The sequence below is a fragment of the Heliconius melpomene genome, chromosome 11 (genome assembly GCF_056956725.1).
Source record: "Heliconius melpomene rosina isolate 202511_hmr_F chromosome 11, ASM5695672v1, whole genome shotgun sequence".
Classification (NCBI taxonomy): domain Eukaryota; kingdom Metazoa; phylum Arthropoda; class Insecta; order Lepidoptera; family Nymphalidae; genus Heliconius; species Heliconius melpomene.
In genome coordinates, this window is record NC_140399.1 from 1,696,576 (window position 1) to 1,721,439 (window position 24,864).

General features: G+C 34.6%; 1 protein-coding gene across 4 annotated transcripts in view; it reads right to left on the bottom strand.

Moving 5' to 3' along the window:
- The window catches only part of LOC146534263 (diacylglycerol kinase eta), a 103,504-nt gene that overhangs the window by 30,056 nt on the left and 48,584 nt on the right, over positions 1-24,864 (bottom strand). For all 4 annotated transcript variants that reach the window (XM_085192780.1, XM_085192781.1, XM_085192779.1 and 1 more), the window contains one exon: positions 10,198-10,278. In XM_085192780.1, the coding sequence (XP_085048906.1) occupies positions 10,198-10,278 (81 nt within the window). The remainder of the gene's footprint in view (positions 1-10,197; positions 10,279-24,864) is intronic.

Genomic DNA, 24,864 nt, shown 5'->3' on the forward strand with positions numbered 1-24,864 from the left:
TCTAAATAAGTAAAGAGGACACATAATGTCTATAATATAGTCAGCGACAGCCAGGTACCGCGTTTGTGTTTGTTGTTTTTTAGGTCGCGTTTGGTGATATATTGCAAAATTATTCATATTCACCAATCGGTATCAAGTCGAGAGATCGATTTTGAGATTCCGTTTTTATTCATAGATATGTATTTTATGAATGACAACGGCAACTCTGATTTTAGACATAAGAGCGGCATTTTAAAAATGCATCTCAATATTGCTGTCAAGATCGATCTCAGAGTTGAGAGCGTTTTTTCCCCACGAACCGCCCAATCTTCGAGGTATCGCGTATTGGATCGGCGGAACTTAAAGTTGTGGGCGACGCCTATCCTATCCTATCCTATATCTTATAAAACAAAGTCGCTTTTTGTGTCTGTCTGAACTTTCTAACTCTTCTTCTTCTAAACCACCCAACGGATTTGGATGTGGTTTTCACCATTAGGTCGAGTATTTCTCAGGGAAGGTTTATATATAGTTTATTATTTGTACTTTCTTATGTAAATTAACATAAATACGATAAATGTGTATAAAGTCCTACCCGCTGAGACACTTTGGCGCATGCGCTGCTTCAATGGTAAATACTACATGAAAAAAATGTACTAGAGTATTGTTCCTCTTAATAAGATCTACAAAAAAGTCCGCGATGGCATATTCGTATCTTTTAAGAATAACGTGTAGTGATCATATTTCTGTCTAAAAATAGTAATTTCAATATATTTTTTATTGTGAGGGATATTTCTCCATAATGGTATTAATCCTTATCCTTTAAAATACTTTATTAAATTTCTACGTTAAACGAAGAAAAATTTGCTTTTTAAACTATTTCGAAATTGCGAATAGTTTTAGAGAAAAACGCATTTTATTATTGACACATCACGCCATTCACACATCAGCTGTATCGAGTCAAGTTTCACTTATCCCTTCCTCTCAGCATATAAATAAGTATATTAGTTACGTTGGCCATTTAATGTAGATCAAAACTGTCTTTTCTGTTTTTCATTTTAATAAGTACTTTAGAAGTTGTTACAATATCAAAAAATCCTTGCTGCGAAACGCGCCTCGCGACGTTATGCTTATACAAGCGAGTCCGCCGCGCCCGCCTGCCTTACACGCATCGGTGGTTCAGTGGTAGAATGCTCGCCTGCCACGCGGGCAGCCCGGGTTCAATTCCCGGCCGATGCATTCTATTTAATTTTCGTCACAGGCAGCCACGTAGTGCTTGCTTTTCATCAGGGACAGAATACCCTCTTCAGCATTAACCACAAGCTCGAAAAAAAAAACCCGCCTGCCTTTATAGCAACGAAGATTTAGATGCGTTTGCACGTATTGGATAATTCGAGTTGAATGTATTATTTAATGTCATTTAACTATCTAAAAATAGTAATTTAAATATATTTTAATAAGTACTTGAAAAGATTAGTATCACAGATATAAAATTACGGTACCTACTAAAAAATCCTTGCTGTGTAAAACAATTGGAAAATCCTTATTGAAACTATGAAAATGCGGGTTGCATTAGGGTTTAATTAATATTCACATTATCTTAAGAGCTTTGCAAACATACATTATATGAATAATCCAGTAGTAAAAGCGGGCGAAGCCGCAATAGGGTCGCTAGTTTAAGTATAAAATTATACATATTTTTAGCATTGTTGCATTTAAGATATCATTATGGAATGAACCCTTATATAGTCAAGCTAATTATAATAAGCTGTAAATATAGCATGACCTTGCTAACCAACCCTCATATATTTGTATTTACTATGGGTACATATTGTATTAAATACATTTTATTGTGTTTCCAGGCTCGATCCTTTCTCGGGGGAATAAAACAATTAATATTTAAAAAAACAGCTTCACGCTTTTTCTTGCATAACCACCCGGTTAGGCAGAGGGAATCGAGCGTAACCCACGAACCGCCTAATTTTCGATACACTGCATATTGAGTGGCAGAGCTCAACGCCGTGCTTTGTTTTCTTACCAGAGAAATAAAAAAAAATATTCCATATCGACACGCTGTGCCTACTTCAGCTGTAAAATTAAACAATTTAAAATTTAAAATTACCACATTCTCAACTATTAGATACCTATATTTTACTTACCGGATTCGAACCTAAAACAATCAAATACTATCTCACAGACATACACACACACCTACCAACCACCCATACCAATACGAGCATCAGAAACGAAAACGCAATTAAGACTAAAAACACTGTGCGAAATTACCGAAACCGCGTATGTACATTAAGGGTACAAACAACAATAACAGAACGTACGCCAGTAAAAACACACATAACCAGGGAAACATAAATACCCAGGAATTGCTACCGATGCGAGGCCACGTGTAATTATAATCTCGTTAGTAGGCAAAATATTATGCTATGTTCTCATTATGGTGTTGTCTTTTTGGGAATGCGAAGACATGGTTCCGAGTTAGTAGTTTAGAAAGCAACGCTCGTTTAAGATTTACGCTCTCTCACGTAAATTGCAATGTAGAGAGGGAATATAGTTTTAAAACACTGCTTGCTCGAGTAAACTCCCAATTTTCGAGACATTGTGTGGTGTGGTGTTAAACGCCGCGTTTCGTTTTGTTAGTCCGAGTGGAAATCATAGACAAAAGAATATCTATAAATGATTTCAGGGGAAGATAAAAAACTTAGTGATTAATCACTCTGTTCTTACCTTTTTCGGCGATCTTACTTTTTATCATAGTATTTACATCATGTATATATTTACATATCGTACAAAGCCACGTGCAATTATAATCTTGTTAGCAAACAAAATATTTGGACCGTACATTATAGTGTTGAGTTTGCGGGAATGCAAACATGGTGTACTTACGTAGACTTTAATAAACGCTTAAATCACGTGCAGTCAATACCAATTATATAGTATGATAATTTTTAGGGTTCCTTATCTCAAAAGGTAACGGAACCCTTATAGGATCATTTTGTTGTCTATCTGTCAAGATCATTTATCTAGAAACCTCTAGATAAATGATCACGGAACCCCGTAGAGGTATCAAACTAGAATTTATATCAAAAATTCAGGTTCCAACACAGAAAAAAAATATACATATCTTAATTTCTAAAAATCAAACTTTAGTATGAACAGAACCACAATTTCTCAAATATCTGATGAAATACAAAAAAATCGCTGAAAACACACAAGAGTAAAATTGATAAATAAATACATACTAACATCTCCTACTAATAGACCACATTAGACTCGTAGATTGAATTACATCGCCGTTATATAAGGTTATCTTTCCGAAATCTACTTTCTTTCCATACATCTCTACACATTCAATCCTGAACAGAATAGAAATTGACTATTAAAATTTCAAATTCCCAATAGCCTTTGTTAGATTTTTCCGGGTAGCTAAAGCATTGTCAGGCGAAATAAATCCTTTTGAAAGTCTCACTTGTATACAAATGTACATACATACATACATATCTTACGTCCTTTTAATGCTTGGATGGTTACTTAAAGAACATATTTTTAGTCAACGTTTTCTTTACTCGTTATTATTCTTGTACCGTTCTTTTCTTAAGAAATTCCATATATTTTTGTTCTTATTGTCTTTATTCTGATTATACAATATAAATATATATACAAAAAAAATATTAATTCTTTAGTATTTTGTTTAGTCTTTGCTATTACTTAATGTATAAGTGGGTCAAATTCAGTTTCTTAGACTAAGATTTAGATAATTTCATATACTCCTATATATTTCTTCAACATCAACTCTGTATTTTAGCAAAAAGTCACAGTAAAATTCGTAGTGTTCGTATGGAAAGGTGTATATCTGTAGGAAAATGTTTTATACTTGGTAAACGAAGAAATAAGCCTACTTTTTTATTTTTCTTATCACTAAGAAATTAATCGTGGTGGTGCAGCGGCATGACTGACGTCTAAATAAGTTCGTTCGATTCCCACTTAGAGAAATAATTTATTTCCATTTTCTCCCTGTGGTACCAAGACAAACCATGGTGTTGAATTGGTCTCTCAATGACATTATATCTTGAAAATTTTGAGGAAAACTTGAAGAATTAATCTGTATCTCATAGATCCCGAATATAGTGATATCGTGAAAAAAAACATAATATATTAAGAAAATCAGAAAAAAGCTTATTCCGAAATAACTGAGCGTCAATGAAACCAAGTCAGCTGTCTTTCTATTGAATATATTTTTTTAATATTGTTCTCGGCTATCACATTATGTCAGACGTCGGGTTGTTTAAAAAAAACTTGAACGAGACGGGATGGGCTGTCAAGTTGCGTACAAAACGTAATGGTAATATTACCCAATATCTTTATGGTATTTACATTTTAATGGAAAAATAATGTCTTTCCTGTCTGTCTTTTTTTATTATATTTTCGTTACAGTTAACTTGGTATGTTGCTTGAGAGTAGGGGAGCACTAAGAGAGGATTCCCTAAAATTGTAACGGAAACGAGAAAAAGAGCAAATACTGAAATGCCTAATTCACGAACGGGCCACGGCCTTGAATCGTCTCCGAGTAATCGTTAAGAAATAATGAAATATTTAATTTGTTGCTGGTTTTTATCATTCTAGTGTACTCTAGTTAAACAAATGGTGGTGTTAACATTCGAAATCAAATATCAATATCTTTAAAATTACCAAAAATTGAAGACCGACCGACTTCCACACTTTCCGCCGATTTCTAGAGGCATTGCCTATTGAGTGGCGGAACTTGGTGCCGCGCTTTGCCTCTTTACCAGAGCAAGGAATTAAAATATTAAATATTCAATTTTCTCGAGTGGGAATTGAATTCATCACGCTTGTTCCCCTGTGTTACCACCGGCCTCAGATTACAATACAATTCCAAATTATAACACACTCTACCTAATTCCCCTACTCCTCTTTCAGTCCAATTGTCCCCATTGGTGGGTGATTTAGGGATCACTCGCGATACAATCAGCGAACGCATTAGCTTAATGAAAAGTCAAATGTTTCACTTAAATGCTTCCACTTGGTGTTGTTTTGTGATATTTACTATTTATATATTTTGTACTAAGATTTCAAGGCTCGTTTGTCGCTTGTTCAACTTTGAAGTACTCTGTATACTTTGGAAACAAGCTTTTACTTCTTTTTAATAAATTATTCCCGCTTTGGTAGAAAAATCACGGTGTTGAGCTCCGCCATTCATTATATAATGTTTCAATCGGTAATTGCAAAATTAAATCTTATTTGGTCCATGTCTATTGATACTATAGGTGGTTCGGTCCGGTTAGATAATATGAATTGAGCTAGGCCAAAATAGTAGAGACCAGGCTGGAGTAATCATGTGCATGCCGACGAAGTCTTAAGGCAGTTCGTCCAGTCCGCCCTAACCTTCGACACCACACAGGCTCAAGAATTCGGTGGAAAGTGGGGAACGGAAGTGTCTTAAAGGGTAACGGAGTGTTTTACACACATACACATATATATATATATACAATAGCCCACAGATTTTTAAAAAAGCAATCATTAGGTAGCTACATTCACATTTTTCCCCATGATTTTATGATAGAAAATTTAGCGTTACGATACTGCCATATAAGCCGATCCCGATATCCCAATATAAACTAATTTACCACTTTCCGGTTTCTCCATTTCCTGTCCAGCCTATTTTACGCGTTTGTACATAATTTCACCTTTCTTAATTTGAAAAATTTTGAGAAAATTTTAACATTATGTTTATACATATACTGATTTTATATATTTCTCTATACAATACCTATATACATACATAACATAATGAAGGAGTCTACCATTGAAGCAACAAAAGCCTTCAGGGCTCTGAAATTAATAAGCATTTTAATTCCTCCCGCGTAAATTGCTGCCATATTGTAAGGCTTTGTAATTTAGATTAATTAAAAAATAATAAACGTTTTGTTTACGCGGGCGCTAGCAGATGCACAGATTTCACAGAGTCCTTTGTGTATGAAAATTAAAGAATATCTTCAGTTAATAAAGAGTGCGGCCATTTTGGAAAATGGATTCCAAAAAATCAATGGATGATGTAATGATCCCCACTAAAGAACGAGGGTATTAATATCCTCATATTTCCCAAAATAATAGCAATATTTGAAGATTTATTCTTTCCTTATCCCGAAGTTAACGATAAACTATAACTTATATGGCTATCGACAGTGATTGATTTTTATGCTTCAGTATAATATACGGTCATCAAGATAATCTAGAGATCTTGAGGGCAGTTATGGTTCAGGGAGACAAGCGTGCGATTGTAAGCGCGCGATAGGTTAGGGGTTCGATTCTCACTCGAGAAAATTAAATATATAATATTTTCTTTTCAACATGCAATGCCCCCAGAATTCGGATACTTAGTTCATTCTTTTTTTCTTTTTTTTTCAGCCAGCTTCTTATACATTACGAGACATTTCTATCCTCTCCCTCAATAGAAAATCGAATCTACAATCACCTTGCAAAAAAATACTATCCAATAAAAAAATAACTCTAGAATACCAAAATCAAATCTATAGTTATTCGACCACTAAATGAAGCACGAGGTATATGACCTTAAGGTTTGTACCACCGGCACCGCCATCAACAAACATTTGCTTGACCAACGCCGCTCATAAAGTCTCAGATGAGGAACGTGATGTAAGCTACGCCTAAATCCCACATTTTTATTTGATATCACGTATAGTTCGGGCCTTATTGTGTTTTTATTTAATACAAGCGGCCCGCACGACTTCGCCTGCGTGAACTACGTTATATTTCTGTCTCCATGAGTACCTACGTCCTATAAGTGACATCCATACGAAATTTGAGACTATTAGTCTGTAGTAACGAAGTTTCATACAAACTTTCGACCCCAAAAACAACCCCTTAGAAATCGAATATTGCAAATTCCCGTCTTAGCGAGCACCTACGTCCTATAAATAACTCCTATGCAAAATTTGAGATTCCTAGCACTTGTAGTTTCTGAGATTTCGTAATGAGTGAGTGAGTGACCTTTCGATTTTATATATATAGAAGATAAAGTAGACATATACATATTTATTTATAATCTTATATGTACCACAAATAGTGGTTATGCAAATCGATTTTGCAGTTTTAAATTTTAAGTTAGGGCTTTAAAAGTTCACCTTTCTTCTAGGCAGAGGGAACCTCCGTTCGCCACTTTCCGCCGCATTTACGAGTGGAGGGACTGACCGCTGCGCTATTGTCTTGATATCAGAGCGAAGAAAATAAAAATATAAAAAATAATAATAATTCATTTACTTCTGAGAGGGAATCCAACCCAGAACGGTCGCGTTACAGCACATGCTTGTTTTCTTGCACCACGAGAACCTCTTCCAACTTAATTAATTATCATCAACGTAATAATAATTCACTAAAAACAGAGTGCCATCACATTTCCTCGACACGGAAGTTATATATATATATAAATATAATTAGCTTGTCGGTCAATTTACGAGGGTATACCACTAAAGTGAACGCACTAAGTGGTTTCCATTATCGAATAAAGGGATTAAAAGCGTGTGAGATAGATAGATTGACGTCGGTTTAATTTAATTTAATTGTATTATTATATGAAGTTATGAAGTTACGTCAGGCCCAGGTTTGTTCATTTATAAGTGGTGGTTGTGGGTTCGATTCCTAATTCATTGATTAATGTTGAATTTATTTTCTTGTGAGAAGTTCGGTTCCACCACTCTACAAGCAATATCTGAAAACTCATATCATTTTTTAATACATTGAGTGGCGTAACTCAACGCCGCTTGCTTAGCGTTGACTCCAGAGTGGAGAAATGAAACATTTATATATTATTATATTTCCTCGAGAATATTATTTTGTAGTAGCGCTTAAGACGAATTGCTCTCAAACCTGAAATACTATACAGTCAGTGATACTGTAAGTATATTAAGTACTTCTTGATATATCCCTTGTAATTAAGTACAGCTAGTATTATTATTTTTTTTATTTCAGCTCGCTGAAATCACGAAATATACACCCCTAAGGGAGAAAGATGTTTTTTTTTCTTATTAGAGCACTTATGTCATTGCTTTCTAATAGATATCATTTCACGATATCTCTAATCGTAGCCCGCACTTTCGTTTTTCATGTTCGCAACGCAACAAATCAAAAAATACCGTTTTCTCACATTCTCTTAGGAAATTCGTAAAGTCTCTAGAATTCGTCTCTAGGGAAAATCCCCTCTTAGTGCTCCCCACTCTCCAAAGAACGTATATGCCAAGTACATACCATGCTGTGAACATGGCTACTGGGATACACTTCTACTAAAACAAAAAAGTCTACCAAGTCACGACGCCCCCATAAATATAATATGTAAATGGAAAACGAAAATTTCTAAGCTCTAACCGTGCGAGGGCTGAAGCGGGGTTATTAGGTCGCACACGAAAACTCATTCATCATACATCGCGTTAGTCATATCCGGCATTAGAGGGATATATGTAACCCGTGAAACCGCTTAGTAACGTAAGTGACCTAAATATGTATTTACTTAGACACGTACTTATACGTGTCTAAAAGGAATGACGAGGCCAAAGAAAGAGGGCACGACAGATTGTGAGTTCGCTTCGACTCGTTTCGCCTCTCAACACGCAATGCCTGCATAATTCGGCGGAAAAAAAAATAGAGAACGGAGTCATTAAGTTTCCTTCCTTAGGTAAGTAAATCAGCTTTACGCTGTATCCCGCACACAGCAGGGTAGGCAGAGTTATCCTAGTGTTAAGGCATTTCGTTCCCCATTTACCGTCGAATTCTCAAGGCATTGCGTGTTGAATGGCGCAACTTAACGCCGCACTTTGTCTTGTTACCAGAGCGAAGAAACGAAAATATTAAATAATTAATTCCCCCGAGTGGCAATCGAACCCACAATCCCTGCCCAGCCTCAATAATCTAAATTATAATTAATGTTTGCTTTAGCACCGGTTCACTGTTTACAATTTGAATCATCCTATACACACATATTAGTAGATAGAGGACAAAATCTAATTTGTAGGCTATTTGTGTATGTACTCGTAACTTACTGAACAAATGTATAATATATTTTTAATTCTATTATATTTTTTTAACTCACGCTGTATTCAGCAAGCAGCAGGATAGGAAGAGGGACCCTGGGTGCCTAGCGTTGAGACACTTAGTTCTCATTAAGGCACTTCCGTTCTCCAATTAGAGGCACCGAATTTTGAAAGCATTTTGTGTTACGTATCGTAACTCAACGCCGCGCTTTATGGCATCACCAGTGCGATAAAATGAAAATATTCAATATTTCATTTCATCGAGGGAGAATCAAACCTAAAACCTATCATGCTTACAGTCGAACGCTTTTGCACCTTATGAGTTCCGCCACTCAACCCGCAATGCCTCGATAAATTTGACAGAAAGTGGAGAACGGAGTGTTTTAACACTAGGTTCCCTCCTACCCTACTATATGCAGAATGAGTGATTCTCAAAAAAAAAATCCCCACATAAAACTTTACCTTAATTATATACTCGCATCTCTAATTCTAATTAAAAACGTTAGTTTAAGCTCATTTCTGTTAGACAAAGCTTCACCAGCTTCACCAGATCCGTCACTCGTGACCTAATAAGCTGAGCAGTGTCAACTATTGAGGTCACTCACTCGCTGTGTACCGGTATACGGTATACCGGTATACGTAACGTACCGTACTCAAACTGAGTGAAATTTGAATATTCGACGTTGCCCTAATTAAATTTCCTTATCTAGTTAATATCTAAATAGGAAATCACCTCAGGTATATATATACAAAAAAATACATAAGTGAAGAATAATAAAATAGCTTCCCGCTCTATCCCGCATATAAGCAGGATGGGCAGAGGGAAAGTTCCGCTTAGCGTTTTTCCCACTCGAGATAATGCTATATCTTGATTACTTTCAATATCTCACTCTAGTAACAAGATAATACAAGAGGTTGAGTTGAATCTCAATAATTGGGAGTGTCTTAACACTATATTCCCTCGGCTTTTAGCACGGTAAGCAGGATAATGCGGGATAAAGCTTCACGCTATAAAAAAATCAACTATACTAAAAAACTAAAATATTTTTAAGCTTGTTAATGTTTTAGAAGAGACTCCAGGAACGTTGTAAACATAAAACAAATATTTAGTCAATATATTTATTTATGTGTATTTTAAACTCACTTGGAAGCTATGGTTGGCGTTGTTGATGCTGCACTCCGCGAACGTCGCGTCTTCTAACTCGTACTCGTCCCAAAGCTGGCTCTGCAACAAACATACACTATCTAAACTTCTATACTAATATTATGAAGCTAAAGTGTTTGTTGGTTTAACACGCTAATCTCAGGAACTTCAGGTTCAAGGTGGAAAATTGTTTTCATGTTGGATAGTACATTTATTGAGTAAGTACTCGTAATCACAGTTATTTTGGATATTTAAAATATATCAGACTAAGAGTTAAGACACTCCGTTCCTCATATCCCTATTTTTCAGATGTTGGGCGTAACTTAACGCCGCGCGATCCTACATAAATATTTATATTCGAAAGCAAAAGTAAATTTAAATTGAAATGCAATTCAAAATACTAAGGAAGTTGTTAGTAGTAGATGCATTGTAAAACTTAGTTATTGGCTCCGCCGAGTTAAACTTTTGCTCCGTCTTTTTAGTTTCAGTAATATAAATTGCTATTTCAATGAATCTTTCATGTCGGTTTTAGTCTCGTAGCTTTATTTGAATGCCTATACTTACTTTTAATAAAAGAATTGAAAAGCTAATATTATTTGTAATATTTTTACAAATATCTATCGATATATATGGTCAAATTTGGGGATCTGTGACGAGAGGGAACCTAGTCTTTAGACTCTCTTTTCTCCACTTCTCGCCCAGTTTTAGATTTTGCGAATTAAAAGGCCAAACTCGAAAAAATAATAATCATTCCTTCGTCTAGAAACCAAACCTACATCCGTCGCCATTTACTAAACAATTTTCAATACATTTTCCAAAAGATGTGCCCGAAAAAGCAAAAGTACATATAAATTCAAAACGCCTTAACAATAATTATAATTACAAAACTCACTTTATGCGGTAGACAGAGGGTTACAAGGGAACACCCGACTGTCAAGAACACAAACGGCGTCAAAGAGGTCGTTCCGCAAGAGCGGAAGCCGAAATGCTTATTAAAGATTACAATTTTGTAATTACAAGAAGGAATTTTAGGCTTTCGTTCTAGTTCGTGACTTTTGGTCATTATAAATAAAATATTTAAATTTTATTTTTAATCATTTTGTATACTTTCCATAGTTTTTGGTACTTTTTTTAATTTGCATATATTAAAACCACATATTACAGACGCGCGGTCTGTACCTTTCTTCAACTTTCCCCATTTTTTTTTAGTTCCATGAATACAAATCAATTTTTATGAAATTATAAAAACCTGCTAATACGTAATTATAGACTTAATAAGTTTAATATACAAGCTATCCTTTTTTTTTTGTTTATTCCGAGAACCTGGTGTTTTCAAATTCTGCCACATTCTTGAGACATTGTGTGTTTAGTGGCATAACTCTACGCTGCGTTTTATTTATCATATATACATAAATACACCTAAATTTTATAATTTACAGTATTATATTAATATATAATTACATATTTTAATTAACAATTACCATCTTATTTTACCTAAATGGTACGGCAAGGCTTACCAGGCTCATTACTTTATCAAAGGTGAATTTCGCAAAGTCCGCTAAAATCAGTTCGGCAAACGCAACTGTTATAAAATTCGTGAGCCGGTTTAAAACCTCCAATACACGACATCAAAAGCTTTGCAAAATTGTTTGCGAAATGAGAATTAATAATTAATATTGTTTAATAAAAGTTTATTATGACAGTGTAAAACTAAAAGATGACATTTTAAATAATAAATATGTAATTTTACGTGATATATTAATTACATTTACATACATATAGAGGGCAGTTGTGGCACACCGTAAATTAATCAAGGAAATTAAATATATTATTATTATTATTATTTATGAGAACGGAGTGTCTTTACACTAGGTTCCTACATACCATCAGCCTATCCTGCTATGTGCAGGATACAGCGTGAAGCAAAAAAATCATGATTAGTTCGTTTTGACGAGTATCTCGTATATATGTATATGTATATGTAAATTGTAAAGACATTGAGTTGTTGAGAACGGAACAGAACGCTACGCCTTGCCTTGTTATTATATAGCAAAGAAATTAAAATAATTCACTCCTCCGAGTGGGAATCGAACCCGCAAAAGGTCATGTTTACAGACGCTACAGCGATTTCACATATCTATTATATACAATTACCTGACTGAAACTACTGTGTTATTGGAACGAGTTCTAAAATATTCGAATAGTTTCTGCAAGTTCTCTACAACTAGAACTTGAGATAGCTGTAAGCTCTCTAGGTAGCTTACGGATACCTCGAGGTGAACTTTAATCTGACTTGTAGCCAGTTGTTAAGGAGTTAAACTACGTTCCAACAATGTTAAGCATTACTATTGGGAAATCGAGATGTTAAATGTATACATGTTATATGTATACAACTTAAACAAATAATATTCATAATAGATTATAATAGGCTTTATAATATAGATTTTGTTATGGAAACTTGTAACAAACGTAACCGGAGGCAAGGAACCTAAATTTTATTTACAATTTAAGAAACACGAGACGCCTCAAGGAGACAAGTTAAGGGATTATCATTATTATCTCTGTTTATATTTAGAGAGAATCAGGGATTTTGAGAGAATAATTTCAAGAATAATAATAATTTTTTTAAAATGTTTTTGGCAACAATTTTTTAGACAAGAACAACCACGAAGCTTAAGGTTTTAGATTAAAAATCGCATTTAAATTGGTTTATTAATTCAGGAACTATAGTGCCACAGACAGACAGACAAAGAAGTCAACCTTATAACACCCCAGTTATATATTAAACAAATATTTAAAGCAATTACGAATATTGCATGCAATTTATTCAGAATACAAAAACAGTGGAGTCATCGTACGCGAACGAATAATCAATAAAGATGATTCGTGTGCGAGTACGAGCTCGTATATTCGGCTGCATGTTAAAATATAACCATATTTGATAATTACAATTCACAATTAATGAAAAGTTACCAATAAATTGTATATATTTTTAATATTTTTTTAACCGTAGCTTTTTTAATTAAAAATTGGGCAATGTGTGGGAACCTGTTTGTCTTAATAGTAGGTTCCCCGTACGCAGGCAGTAGGCAACTACGTATAATTAAGAGGCTAGTCATGGAGCAGGGGCACAAGTGTCCGATAGTAAACGTGACAGATTTTGGATTCGATTCCCATTCGAGGAATGAATTATTTAATATTTTCATTTTTTCCCTTTGAGAACAAGGGGGCGGCGTTGAGTTCCACCACTCAACACACATTGCCTCCAGAATTCGGCGAAAAGTGGGGCACAGAAGTGGCTTCATGGAAGCAGAGCATCTTAGATATATGTAGCGAAGTATTTTATTTTAATTTTTATTTACAAATAGACTGTTCGTTATTTAGAACTTTATTGTTTCTTAAGGTACACACTTAATTTTATTAGATTGAGCAAGCAACGTCTATTACTTTACTCATTTGTAATTTATATAGCTTACATTAAAGGTATAATTAATTTAACGTCAAATACTCAGGTCGTCGCGGCACAACGATAGAGCGTTTGACTGTTGACACTGTAGTTGTGGGTTCGATTTCCACTGGGGGTAAATAAATAAATAATTTATAGTTACTATTTCCTCGCTATGGGAACAAGATATAGCGCGACAATGACTGCATAAAAATCATACATAAATTAGAATGTTTGTTAAAAATATATCTTTTTTCTGGAGATGTGTAGATCACGACTTATCACCCACGCCGCGTGCGTAGCTGCTACGGCTACGGCTACGCGCTACGGAACGCCTACAATGCCAAGGCTACTACTTGACCTTGCTACGAATGTACGTCGTAGGACTACTACGTCGTAGACGTTATTAATATATAATGGTTGATTTGGTTGGTTGTATTTGTTTTGTGGTAGTTGATATTTATTTTATTGTGTTTGAAATTGGTCAAATAAATAATAAATGTAACTAGACGACGCATTGACGAGTATTATAATAATACCCGTTGCCATTTTTTTTTATTTCATTTTATTAGTACCATTTAAAAATACATAAAAAGTTAAACAGTGTCCTGCACAACTCTTTGTGAGTTTGACTGCAGGATCTCGAGTCTCTTTACTTTACTAATTTAAATTAAAATTAAATTAATATTAAATTAAAATTAAATTAAGAAGTATTTTCTGTCAACTGTTCAATAAACAGTTTGAAAATTTGAAAATTGCCATAGCAACGTGTATGTCATTTTATAAATACTAGCTACATCCTGTGCACGGCGGGTGGAGTTGCGCGAAGCTATATCGTACAAGATTTTGCAAAATTTTTGCGAAAAGCGTAAGATTAGTCAAAATTCAATCAGTGCGCGAGAATGTCAAAACGTTCCACAGCTTAACTCTACAGATACATTTTGACCATTAACTCGAAAACTACAATTACAATTATCACCAAGCTACTTCGCTAGATCGTTCGTCCACAACGTTTCTGCACAATTTCAGAGTTGTAGGTTTAATACGATAAGTTACACTATTGTGTTTTTGCTATAGCAATGGCTGAGGAACATCAACGAATGGACGGGAATCGAAAACGCTGTAGACAAAGATAGGAATAAATATATAAAGTTGACTGACAACCTAAACTACTTGCAGAGGTACTATACGAAGAAAACGATAATCTTATAATATAACTATTATTAACTTGATTCTGTTTCTTTTTATAAGGAAAATGCACAAACTTAGCCCTCTAACTCAATAGAATGCCAAAAGTAATTTGACTAATACTTATAATAAAGAATTTGTTGTGGGCGGTGGTCGAAATTTGCGGTGCCTTTGAGTTTGCGAACAAATTGTTTTGATCTAGTTTGCGATGTTTCATAAAAATATACATAAAAATAATCAGCTTCACGTTATATCCCGCACACAGCAGTGTAGGCAGAGGAAACCTAGTGTTAAGGCACTCCATTCCACATTTTGCACCGAGTTCTAAAGGCATTGCGTGTAGAGTGGCGGAACTCAACACCGCGCTCTACCTCGAAACTACCATTCGTTCTTTCCTTTAAGTAGAAATAAAATTTACCAGTAAATAATTTTGGTGTGATAATTATATTAAAATTTACAATAAACGTATTATTGTAAATAATAAACGTAACTTATCACACCAAAATTCAATTAAAACAACACACATCATCATGGTCATCATCAGACAGTGTTTACAACATTAAAACAAAAAAAAACACATTCACCCCATCAAGGTACACAGATCGCTGACATCACGCTACATTATCGAACGTTGGGTAAACCCGAGTAAGCAGTTCGTTAGCTTTTGCTGGCTACAGCCAACCGGTTAGGAAAGGAGTATCATTAGAGATAGTGCTGATTTTGCAACGCCTATATACAAATGTGGTTAGAAACAATTATTTTGGCAAGGTTTTTAGTTATTTATATACTAAATAATCCGTAGTGTTTGGCATTCCGTTCTTTCTGATCCGCAAGGATAGCGTGAAGTTAAATTTGATTAGATTTTTAGATTACAATATAAATTGCAGATGCTATTAAAAAATGGTAAAGTGCTAGTCAGACTCCAACCAATAAAATGGCAGAAGTCAGCTAAAACTTTCATCTATATTCACCATGAAGATCATTCAAAATGATACATTTAAAACAGTAACTATCGCCCGCTACTATTTCGCGAGAACGTAAAATGCAAAATGGAAAATTTCGAGAAATCCTCTTAGTCCCTTACTCTACTTCACCTACATAACCTCTTCCTAAGCCTCATCTTAACCAAACATGCGTTTCAAATTTCTTTGCCCGATATTTTTGATTGTTTTTAAATATATAAATAGACAAACTTTGTCCATTAAAATTATTATTTCTCTATCCTTCATCAGAGACCCAGAAAACTCATGAAAATAACCAACTTTCCACCAGCTTGCCGAATTAATGAGGCCCGCGCCAATTGACAAAGTATCAAAGTCAACAAGTAATCTTTTAACGCGACATCTCAAGATGCCGTCTTCATTATTCAAAGGATAACTTCTGGAAACTTTATATCTTCAGTTCACGACGTCTACGTTTGTTTGTGATGGTAATAAGAGGTTATGCTGTTCAGACAAATCTGACAAGGAATGTGTTTAATGTCCGAATGTAAGCGCGAAGGTTGAGGGTTCAGTACTCAACCGGTTAAATGATTTTATTTAAAATATTTAAGTCAAAAACAACATTCTCACTCAAGGCAAGCTCTTTAATTTTTGTAGCTTTACGCTATATACCGCACATAGACAGAAGAAACCTGTGAACCTATTGTTAAGACATTCATTCCGTTTACATTTAGACCTTTTGTTCTCCACTTTTCGCCGAATTCTAGAGAATAGAACTCTACTCCGTGATTTGTCTCGTTTTCAGCGAGGAAATGAAAATAATAATTCCCTGGGGTTGGAATCGAACCCGCAAACGTTACGTTTACTTTCGCACACTTGGACCCTTGTGCTTTGCGGCTTCTGTATCTAAAGTAATGAAATCCAAAAGCAATTGGCTCACGAAAACCCTTCTTAAATTTTTTTTTCGGAAAAAAATATCTGAATATGTACGAACGAGTATAATAAAACTTAATAAACAAAATATGATTTCTGTTTGTGTGTGATTGGAATATTCTTCTTCCGACATCCAAAAGTGTCCCTTTTTCATTAGATTTACTATCTCATAACGACAAAGGAAATATATGTACTTAGGTTGCTATATATATATATATATATATATATATATATGAAATTCGAAATATCTCATGAAACGTCAAACATCAAAGGTACCAAGAATTCTTACCCTCGTAGCTTATATCTAGCTAACATTACATAATGTTAATTCCGAATACCTCGGTTATAATTTTTCATCAGCTTCACGCTGTGTCACGTACATGGCACATTCGGCATGGTAGCCAGAGAGAATCTTCCCTCTGCCTATTCCACTACATGCGAAATACAGTGTGAAATTTAAAAAAAAAGATTATGTCAGTATTTAAACCGCCTTATATTTTAATTTAATTCCCCAATAAACAAAATCAAAAAACTTGTCTACTATATAACGACAGCAGAATTATACTGTATTTTATATATATTTATAGAATTATATACATCATGTAAAGATATAAATAATTCTAGCCCAGACTTCGTTGTTGATTTAGGTTTGGGTCTAAGTCGTCACGAGTTCTATTGTCTGGTCTAGTCTACGCAGAGGCCCGGTGGAGCTACGCCTAGTAACTGGCGAGGTCTCGTTAATTATTTAAAATAAACTTAATTATTGAGGCCACTTATAGAGCACAATGTGTAGACTGTAAAGGCGACTGGTTGTGGGCTCGATCCCCATTCGAGGAAATGAAATATTTTTATTAGTTTTTTGTTTTTTTTTTTGCTATAGCAACAACAGAATTACATAATCTGTGAAAATTTCGACTGTTTTACTATCACGGTTCATGAGATACAGCGTAGTGATAGACAGCCAGCGGACCTTGGAGACAGACAACGGAGTCCTGGTCCAACGGAATATTAAACGAGAATTCCTAAGATCTTCGTGCGCGAGTCCTATTCGCACTTTGGCCGGTTTCACCCACAAAATTTATTTAAAGAAATAAATTGTTTAATGTTTTAGAATAAATACTTTCTGAATATTAAACAACGCAATGGGAACGCAAAATTTGTTTTTGATGTTGTTCAAACGGCACAGCGGCTAATTACGAGAAACAAAGAAAACTCATCTGAATGTTTGCACCCTTTGTCCTACTTATGTAACAGTTAAAATATTAAAGCCGCGATAGCGCAGTGGCACAGCGCCGGACTGTAAACGCGACGATGCTAGGTTCGATTCTCGCTCGAAGAATTCGTATTTTCATATCCTGCCTCTGGTGATAAGACAGAGCGCGGTGTTGAGTTCCGCCACTCAGTACATAATGTCTTAAATTAGGCGTAAATGTGAGGATCTGAATCTCTTAACATTTGTTTCCCTCTGTCTACCTTGCTTTCTGCTGCATACAGCGTGAAAGATGTGTGTTTAAAATTCTTCTGTTGCTAAGTTAGGATTCTATAGGACCGTAAGAGAAAATTAAGAGTAATATTCCTTTAGAAAATCGAGCGAAACCACGAGCTACACAAACTACCCTATTTGTCATCTAAATTTGCTGTTACATTTTTAAACACAGTACTGCCTTACTTTACAACGCGGTCACAGGAATATCGTAAATCGCATTAATCGTGCTGTATATTTAACTGTCAACGGCTGAAGTTCTTTATAGATCCTATTCTTCATTTGTTTCTGACATTATTTCATTTTGGTGTAGAAATAAATTGTAGTGAAATAATGTTATGATTTAAAATTTTAGTCTAAGATAAGCTCAAGTTATAAGTAGATAAGTTATTACGATTATGGGTGCGATTCCAAAACCTACGAACCTAGTGTTGAGACACTCCGTGGGGAATGAGATATTTCAGTTCCCCAAAATTCTGGAGCTATTGCGTGTTGAGTGGCGGAATTAAACGTTGCGCTTAAACTCGTTCACAGGGCTAAGACATAAAAGATATTAATTATTTAATTTTCTCGAGAAGGAATCAAACACACCATATCGCTCGCTTGTACCCCTGTGCCAATACTGGCCTCAAATTAATTATTTCTACAAAAATGAAGTAAGAAGAAACCATTTACTGATTCTAAGCTTAAATACTGGGCAGACGAGCTTGAGGCCTCTTATAAAATTCCCTCAGGACTATCTCTTAATTATATATTATTCACGTTTACTTTTAAGCTGATAATGGACGCAGTCTAGGGACCGTAGCATGTACCTACTTTTGCCTTCATAATTACGTTAAATAAATAAATAAATGTTTTAGACTTGTATTACATTGTTTAATTTTAGAGCTTTAATATCATAATAATTGGATTAAATATATATGCAAACAAAATTTCCAGGAAATTTCCATTTTCCGGAAATACCGACTGACGCTGATTACATAATGGTGGAAAAACCGGTCAAGTGCGAGTCGTAGTTACGATGCATTTTGTGCTATTATCTATAAAAATGGCAAAAAAATAAATTCTGTCTGTTAATCCTCTTGAATATTTATTCTCATTTTTAGTATTTGTTGTTATAGCGGCAACTGTGAAAATATAAACTCTCTAACTACCACGGTTTATGAGATACAGCCTGATGACATACAAACGTACGTTCACAGAAGTCTTAGTAATTGGGTCTCGTTTTACCATTTGGATATGGAACTGTGAAATCGGAGGAATTAATAATTTCCATTTCATCGGTATTGTAAGAAGATAAAGCGCGACGTTCAATTCGGCCACTCAATTGAAGATTGGGTGGAAGTTAGAGGACGCAATGTCTTGGCACTAAGTTGCCCATATATAAAAAAGTATTATTATTATATATAAACATTTTCATTCATTAATTATATAAAAACATATATATTTTCTACTCAGACTTGAAACTAAGAAACCATCTCTAACTACCTACCACTCTTATAAAATATCCATTACATTTAAAAACTATAGTGCAATTTAGTTCCCAAGTTGAAACGAGTTTCAGATAACTGAATAAACTCTCACTTAGGGGCACTATAGTGTTGTGAATTGCGATACGATCCATTGTGCCCCCGTAATGGCGCTCTATAGATGTCGATGGATTCCTTTTAGATGATATTTAAAATAAAATTCTATATCACAATAGGAAAATGTATACATCACTAGATATAATTTAAATCAGCTTCACACTGTATTCTGCATGTAGCAGTAGGCAGAGAAATCTTAGTGTTAAACAATCCGCTCCCCACTTTCCGCTGAATTTTTACTCGACACTATAAATCACTAGATATAATTTATGTTATCTATGCATCATATATAAAATATTAAAAAAACCTTTTCAAAAAAAAGATTTTATTCATATAAATTATAACATCGTTAGTTGCTAAAAACGTATTTTCTTACAATAATAATACTTAGTAAATTGTTAAATGACAGAGGTAACTTTGTAATAGAAAATATTATTAACTTAGCTGAGAAAAAATTCTAAATTTTCTTTAAAACAATTTTTTAAAAGCTTTCAAAACTTTTGATAAAACTTTATAATAATGTCAGTGATAGCGCAGGGACTCAAGCGTGTGACTGTAAGAGCGACAGGTTGTAGGTTCAATCGAAGAAATAAAATATTTAATATGCTAATTTCTTCGCTCATTTTCAAAGCAAAAGCGTGGCATTGAGTTCTACCACTCTAACGGAGAATTTTAACACTGTGTTCCCGTTACCTACCCTGCGGTATACGCAGGATACAGCGATAAGGGCTTCACCCCTGCGATCAAATTAAATTACTACAGGTTGTATATGGCAGATTCTTAGTGTCCCAAGTAACACTAAACCAATTAACGTGATTACACGTCCATACAAAAGGACTATCCAATACAAAAACTTTCAAACGAGCAGTTCTTGAGATTAGCGCGTTGAACCAAACAAACGCTTTCATTTTACAATAAACAAGTACAGACGAACTAATATACTTCCTTCCAAATCTAAACGGACGTGTGCCATCGACATGAATGTTATTACACGCACTTGAGTCGATTTTAGTGGCTCATAAACTAGTTTACGGCCGCTAAAGAGAAAACTATCGGGTATAAAACACTCGCGAGCTTTATTGATACTTGCTCAGACTCTTAGTTCATTTTCAGTGTGTTCTTGTTGCTATGGAAGATAATTTAGATTTAAAAAAAAGTTTTTATTTTACCAAAAATATGACATAAAATAGAGAAGTTGCTACAGGTTGTGAGTTTGATTCCCATTCACGTTAAATATTTTCATTTTCTGTAATAGCGAGGCAAAGCTTTACCACTCAACACGCAATGCCTTTAGAATTCGGCGGAAAGTGGAGAATTAAAGTGTTTTAATGGGAACGGAGTATTTTAACACTAAGTTCGAAGGCTACAAGTGGGATACAACGTGAAATTAAAAAAAAAATCCCATCACAAATATATATAACAAGAGGACGCAGAAACGACTGTAAAAATGAAAATGATTCAGCAATATTGTTGATCAACGTTTTACGGTCCGCGATAAGATGGCCGAGAGTCGCTTTATGTGGGGTGTTCGCCGTTAAAATTATTATTTACGTTCAGTTCAAATGTCACATTTTGGACAATTAATGATGTCAACGGACTCTTTATTATGAGAGATGAAATTTAGAAGAGCGAGTGCTTTTAGGGAGTCTTAATATAAGGTTCCCTTTGCCTACCCTGCTATTTGCATAATACAGCGTGAAGTGAAGACAAGTTATAGGAAATTATTCCCGCACATATCATAGAGGGATAGATAACAATAAAAATATATATTAAAAACAATAAAACCATCATATACGAGTATAAATATTATACATATAACATTTTCCGCCTCGAGAATTCAGCGGAAATTGGAGAACGGAAGTGTCTTAATGGGGTGGAGTGTTTTAACACTGTATTCTCACACTACCCTGCAATGTGCGGATTATAGGATGAAGCTCAAAAAAAAATCTATAAATATAATATAAAATTACGTTTTTTTGTGTTTTGTTATTTTTTGTTATTTGTTTTTTGTTATTTTTTTCAGCTTCATTCCTAGCGTGGTACTCATATAGAACGCCATCAACCTCTATATACGTGCCCTCTGGAAGGTCCTCTTGCTGTTATATAATTAAACTACTTTAGTCTCTTCTCTCTTATTACGAAACAAAATATTTTTTGGCACCAATGTCAGAAAATATATGTATATTGACATTAATTGCTTGTCTGTCGCGTGTATTGCTAATCAAATTACACGCTTTTACACCTACGACCTTCACAGGCTAAAACGGCCGCGCCTCGATAACGTTTCATTTAGAAATCACCTTTGTATCTATTATCAAATATTTTTTGAGGCCAGTCGGCACAATCGTGCAGTTAGAGACACGATAGGTTGTGGATTCGATTCCCACTTTGAGGAATGAAATATTAAAAAAATTCAATTTATCGCACTGATAACGCGGCGTTTAGTTTCGCCATTCAACACGCAATGCCTTCAGATTTCGGCGGAAAATGAGGAACAAAATGTCTTAACTAGCTAGGTCCCCTCTGCCTACCTTGCTGTGTGCGGAATAAGAGTTCTGATCGGATCGGAGAGTTCTGAAAAAATATAGCACGGCGTTGAATTCCGTCACCGTATACGCAATAAACAGAAACCAAAAATCAGAGAAAAATGCTTAAAAAAAAATAGGAAAAAAAAAAGTAAACTAAAAACATTATTTCTAACGCGTACTGCGGATAAACGAACCACTTGTAGCCGAGCTACCCTCGAATCGTTAAAAAGACACCCCATTAGGCATTCTCGTCACGTCCGGGAGAACTTTGTATAAGTTCCAAGAGTCGACGGTTAAATAGACATTTAACTAAAATATTTATAAGAGATTAACCTGAGTTGTGTGTGCCAGGTAGGGAAGTATTATATTTTGTATGGAAAAACGTTGTAATATTAATAAACAGACCTTTTCTATGGGTGACAGCACGTTTAAATATTATTGTTTTACCGTCATGCTGTATAAAACGTATCAAAGGGAACCTGGGAATATCTCACTTTGCCTCAGAGAAATAAAATATTTAATATTTCATTTCCTCAAGTGGGAATTGAACCCACACACACACCTATCACGTTAACAGTCGCTTTTGCCCCTGCGATACGACTACTGCGTTACAGAAAATTATTGTATGTAATATATTTTTTTGTATAGAAGAAATTGTTTTATACTTTAGTTAACATAGAGCCTAATGTTAATTCAGTTCAAGTTCAAAACTAGGCGGAATTCCCTCCGCCTAGTTTTAAAACACTCCGTTCAATGAAATTTAATAGTTCACTTCTTCAATTGCCCCGAACGGGAATCGAGTCCACGACCGTCGCGTTTACTTATAAAGAACCATATAAGGGAAAACACATACGAAGTAAAAATACTAGCTCAGAGTAGCAGAAATACAAGAAAATATTATCTTTGTGTATTCCCAAAATAAACAGGTGAGGTCGTCGCTCTACGAAGCGAGCTCACCTACAATTAGATCAATCAATACACTACGAGTGAAATATTAATAGTTAACTGTGTATTTTATAACAATCGAGTGTGAAATATATTTTTGGAGTTAGAGATTGTATAGTAACGTAAACTATTTTAAGAAAAAGAAGTATCTTAGTTTCGTTTTTTCTTTTATAGTATATATATGTATATATATTTTTCTGTATAGTTCCACGGAATAGGAACCTAGTGTTGAGATACTCCGTTCCCCAATTTCGAGACATTACGTGTTGTGTGGCGGAATTTAACACCGCGGATTGTCATCCTACCAGCACGAGAAACTGAAAATATTAAATATTCCATGTTTCTTGAATGGGAATCGAATTCACAACCGCCGCGTTTACAGCCGCGAAAACCTCATGTATACAAATATATTTTTTCATACAAATATTTATTTTATCTTGCGATGTTTATATGGAGACATAAGTCACAAAAAATGATGTCAAAATATTTTCACCTTGCCACAATAAAAACAAGGAAGGTCACATACAAAGCGCCTCTCCCCGGGGAGCGTACATACATGAAGAGGTTAATGACAGTGAAAAATATATGACGGAATCGTGACATAAAAAATAAAAAATATATTTATACATTCTAAACAAAATATAACACTGATATATGATTTTTATATATTCTTAAAATGTTATTCCACACTTTTTTTAGTATTCTCGCACACAAAAGGTTACGCAGAGGGAACCTGGGGGGTGTTTGTGTAGATTATGTTACACTCAAGGCACCACGCTAAATTTTGGAGGCATTACATGTTGAGTTCCGCCGCTTTTGCCTCGTAACCAGAGGGTGAGAATCAAACCCAAAACTTGTCACTTTTACGGTCCCACTATTTAACACTTACGAGAGATAATATTTTTCTTAAAGACGTACAAAGATTTGAACATTACAAAATTTGAACCCGTATGTCGAAGAAACTAACCAAGCGCTCTAACCACTGAGCCATACATTCTCATCAAGCTATTTTGATACTTCTACAGTTGTTATAATTTATTTATGTTTTTACTGTTTTTTACAATTAGTTAATTGAAATAAATATCCACATTTTCGTACCAAACATATTCAAAGAATTGAAGGCATTGACTTTAAATAAAGAAAAACACACCATGTTTCAACGTTAAATGTAAATCATAATTGTTGATCATTCGTATACAACTTTAAATATATTAATTGGAGTTTCTGTTGTGAGTGTTTATCTATATATGAACCGTTTATTTTGAGAGTGGTGTAAGTCCATTTTCTTTTGTTTTGAGAAAATTAAAGGTTAGTATGTCGATGATTATGCAATTTCATTTACCGACCGATTTTAAGTTGTTCAAAACATGGGTTTTTTTTGAGAAATTAAACACGGACTAGTTATATATAAAAAAAATACATTAAATTAAGCATGAATTACGTGAAAGCTCATTTTTCTCAAAAATGGACTTACACCACTTTCAAAATAAACGGTCCATATATAAAATCGAAAGGTCACTCACTCATCACGAAATCTCAGAAACTACATGTGCTAGGAATCTCAAATTTTGCATAGGAGTTACTTATAGGATATAGGTGCTCGCTAAGACGGGAATTT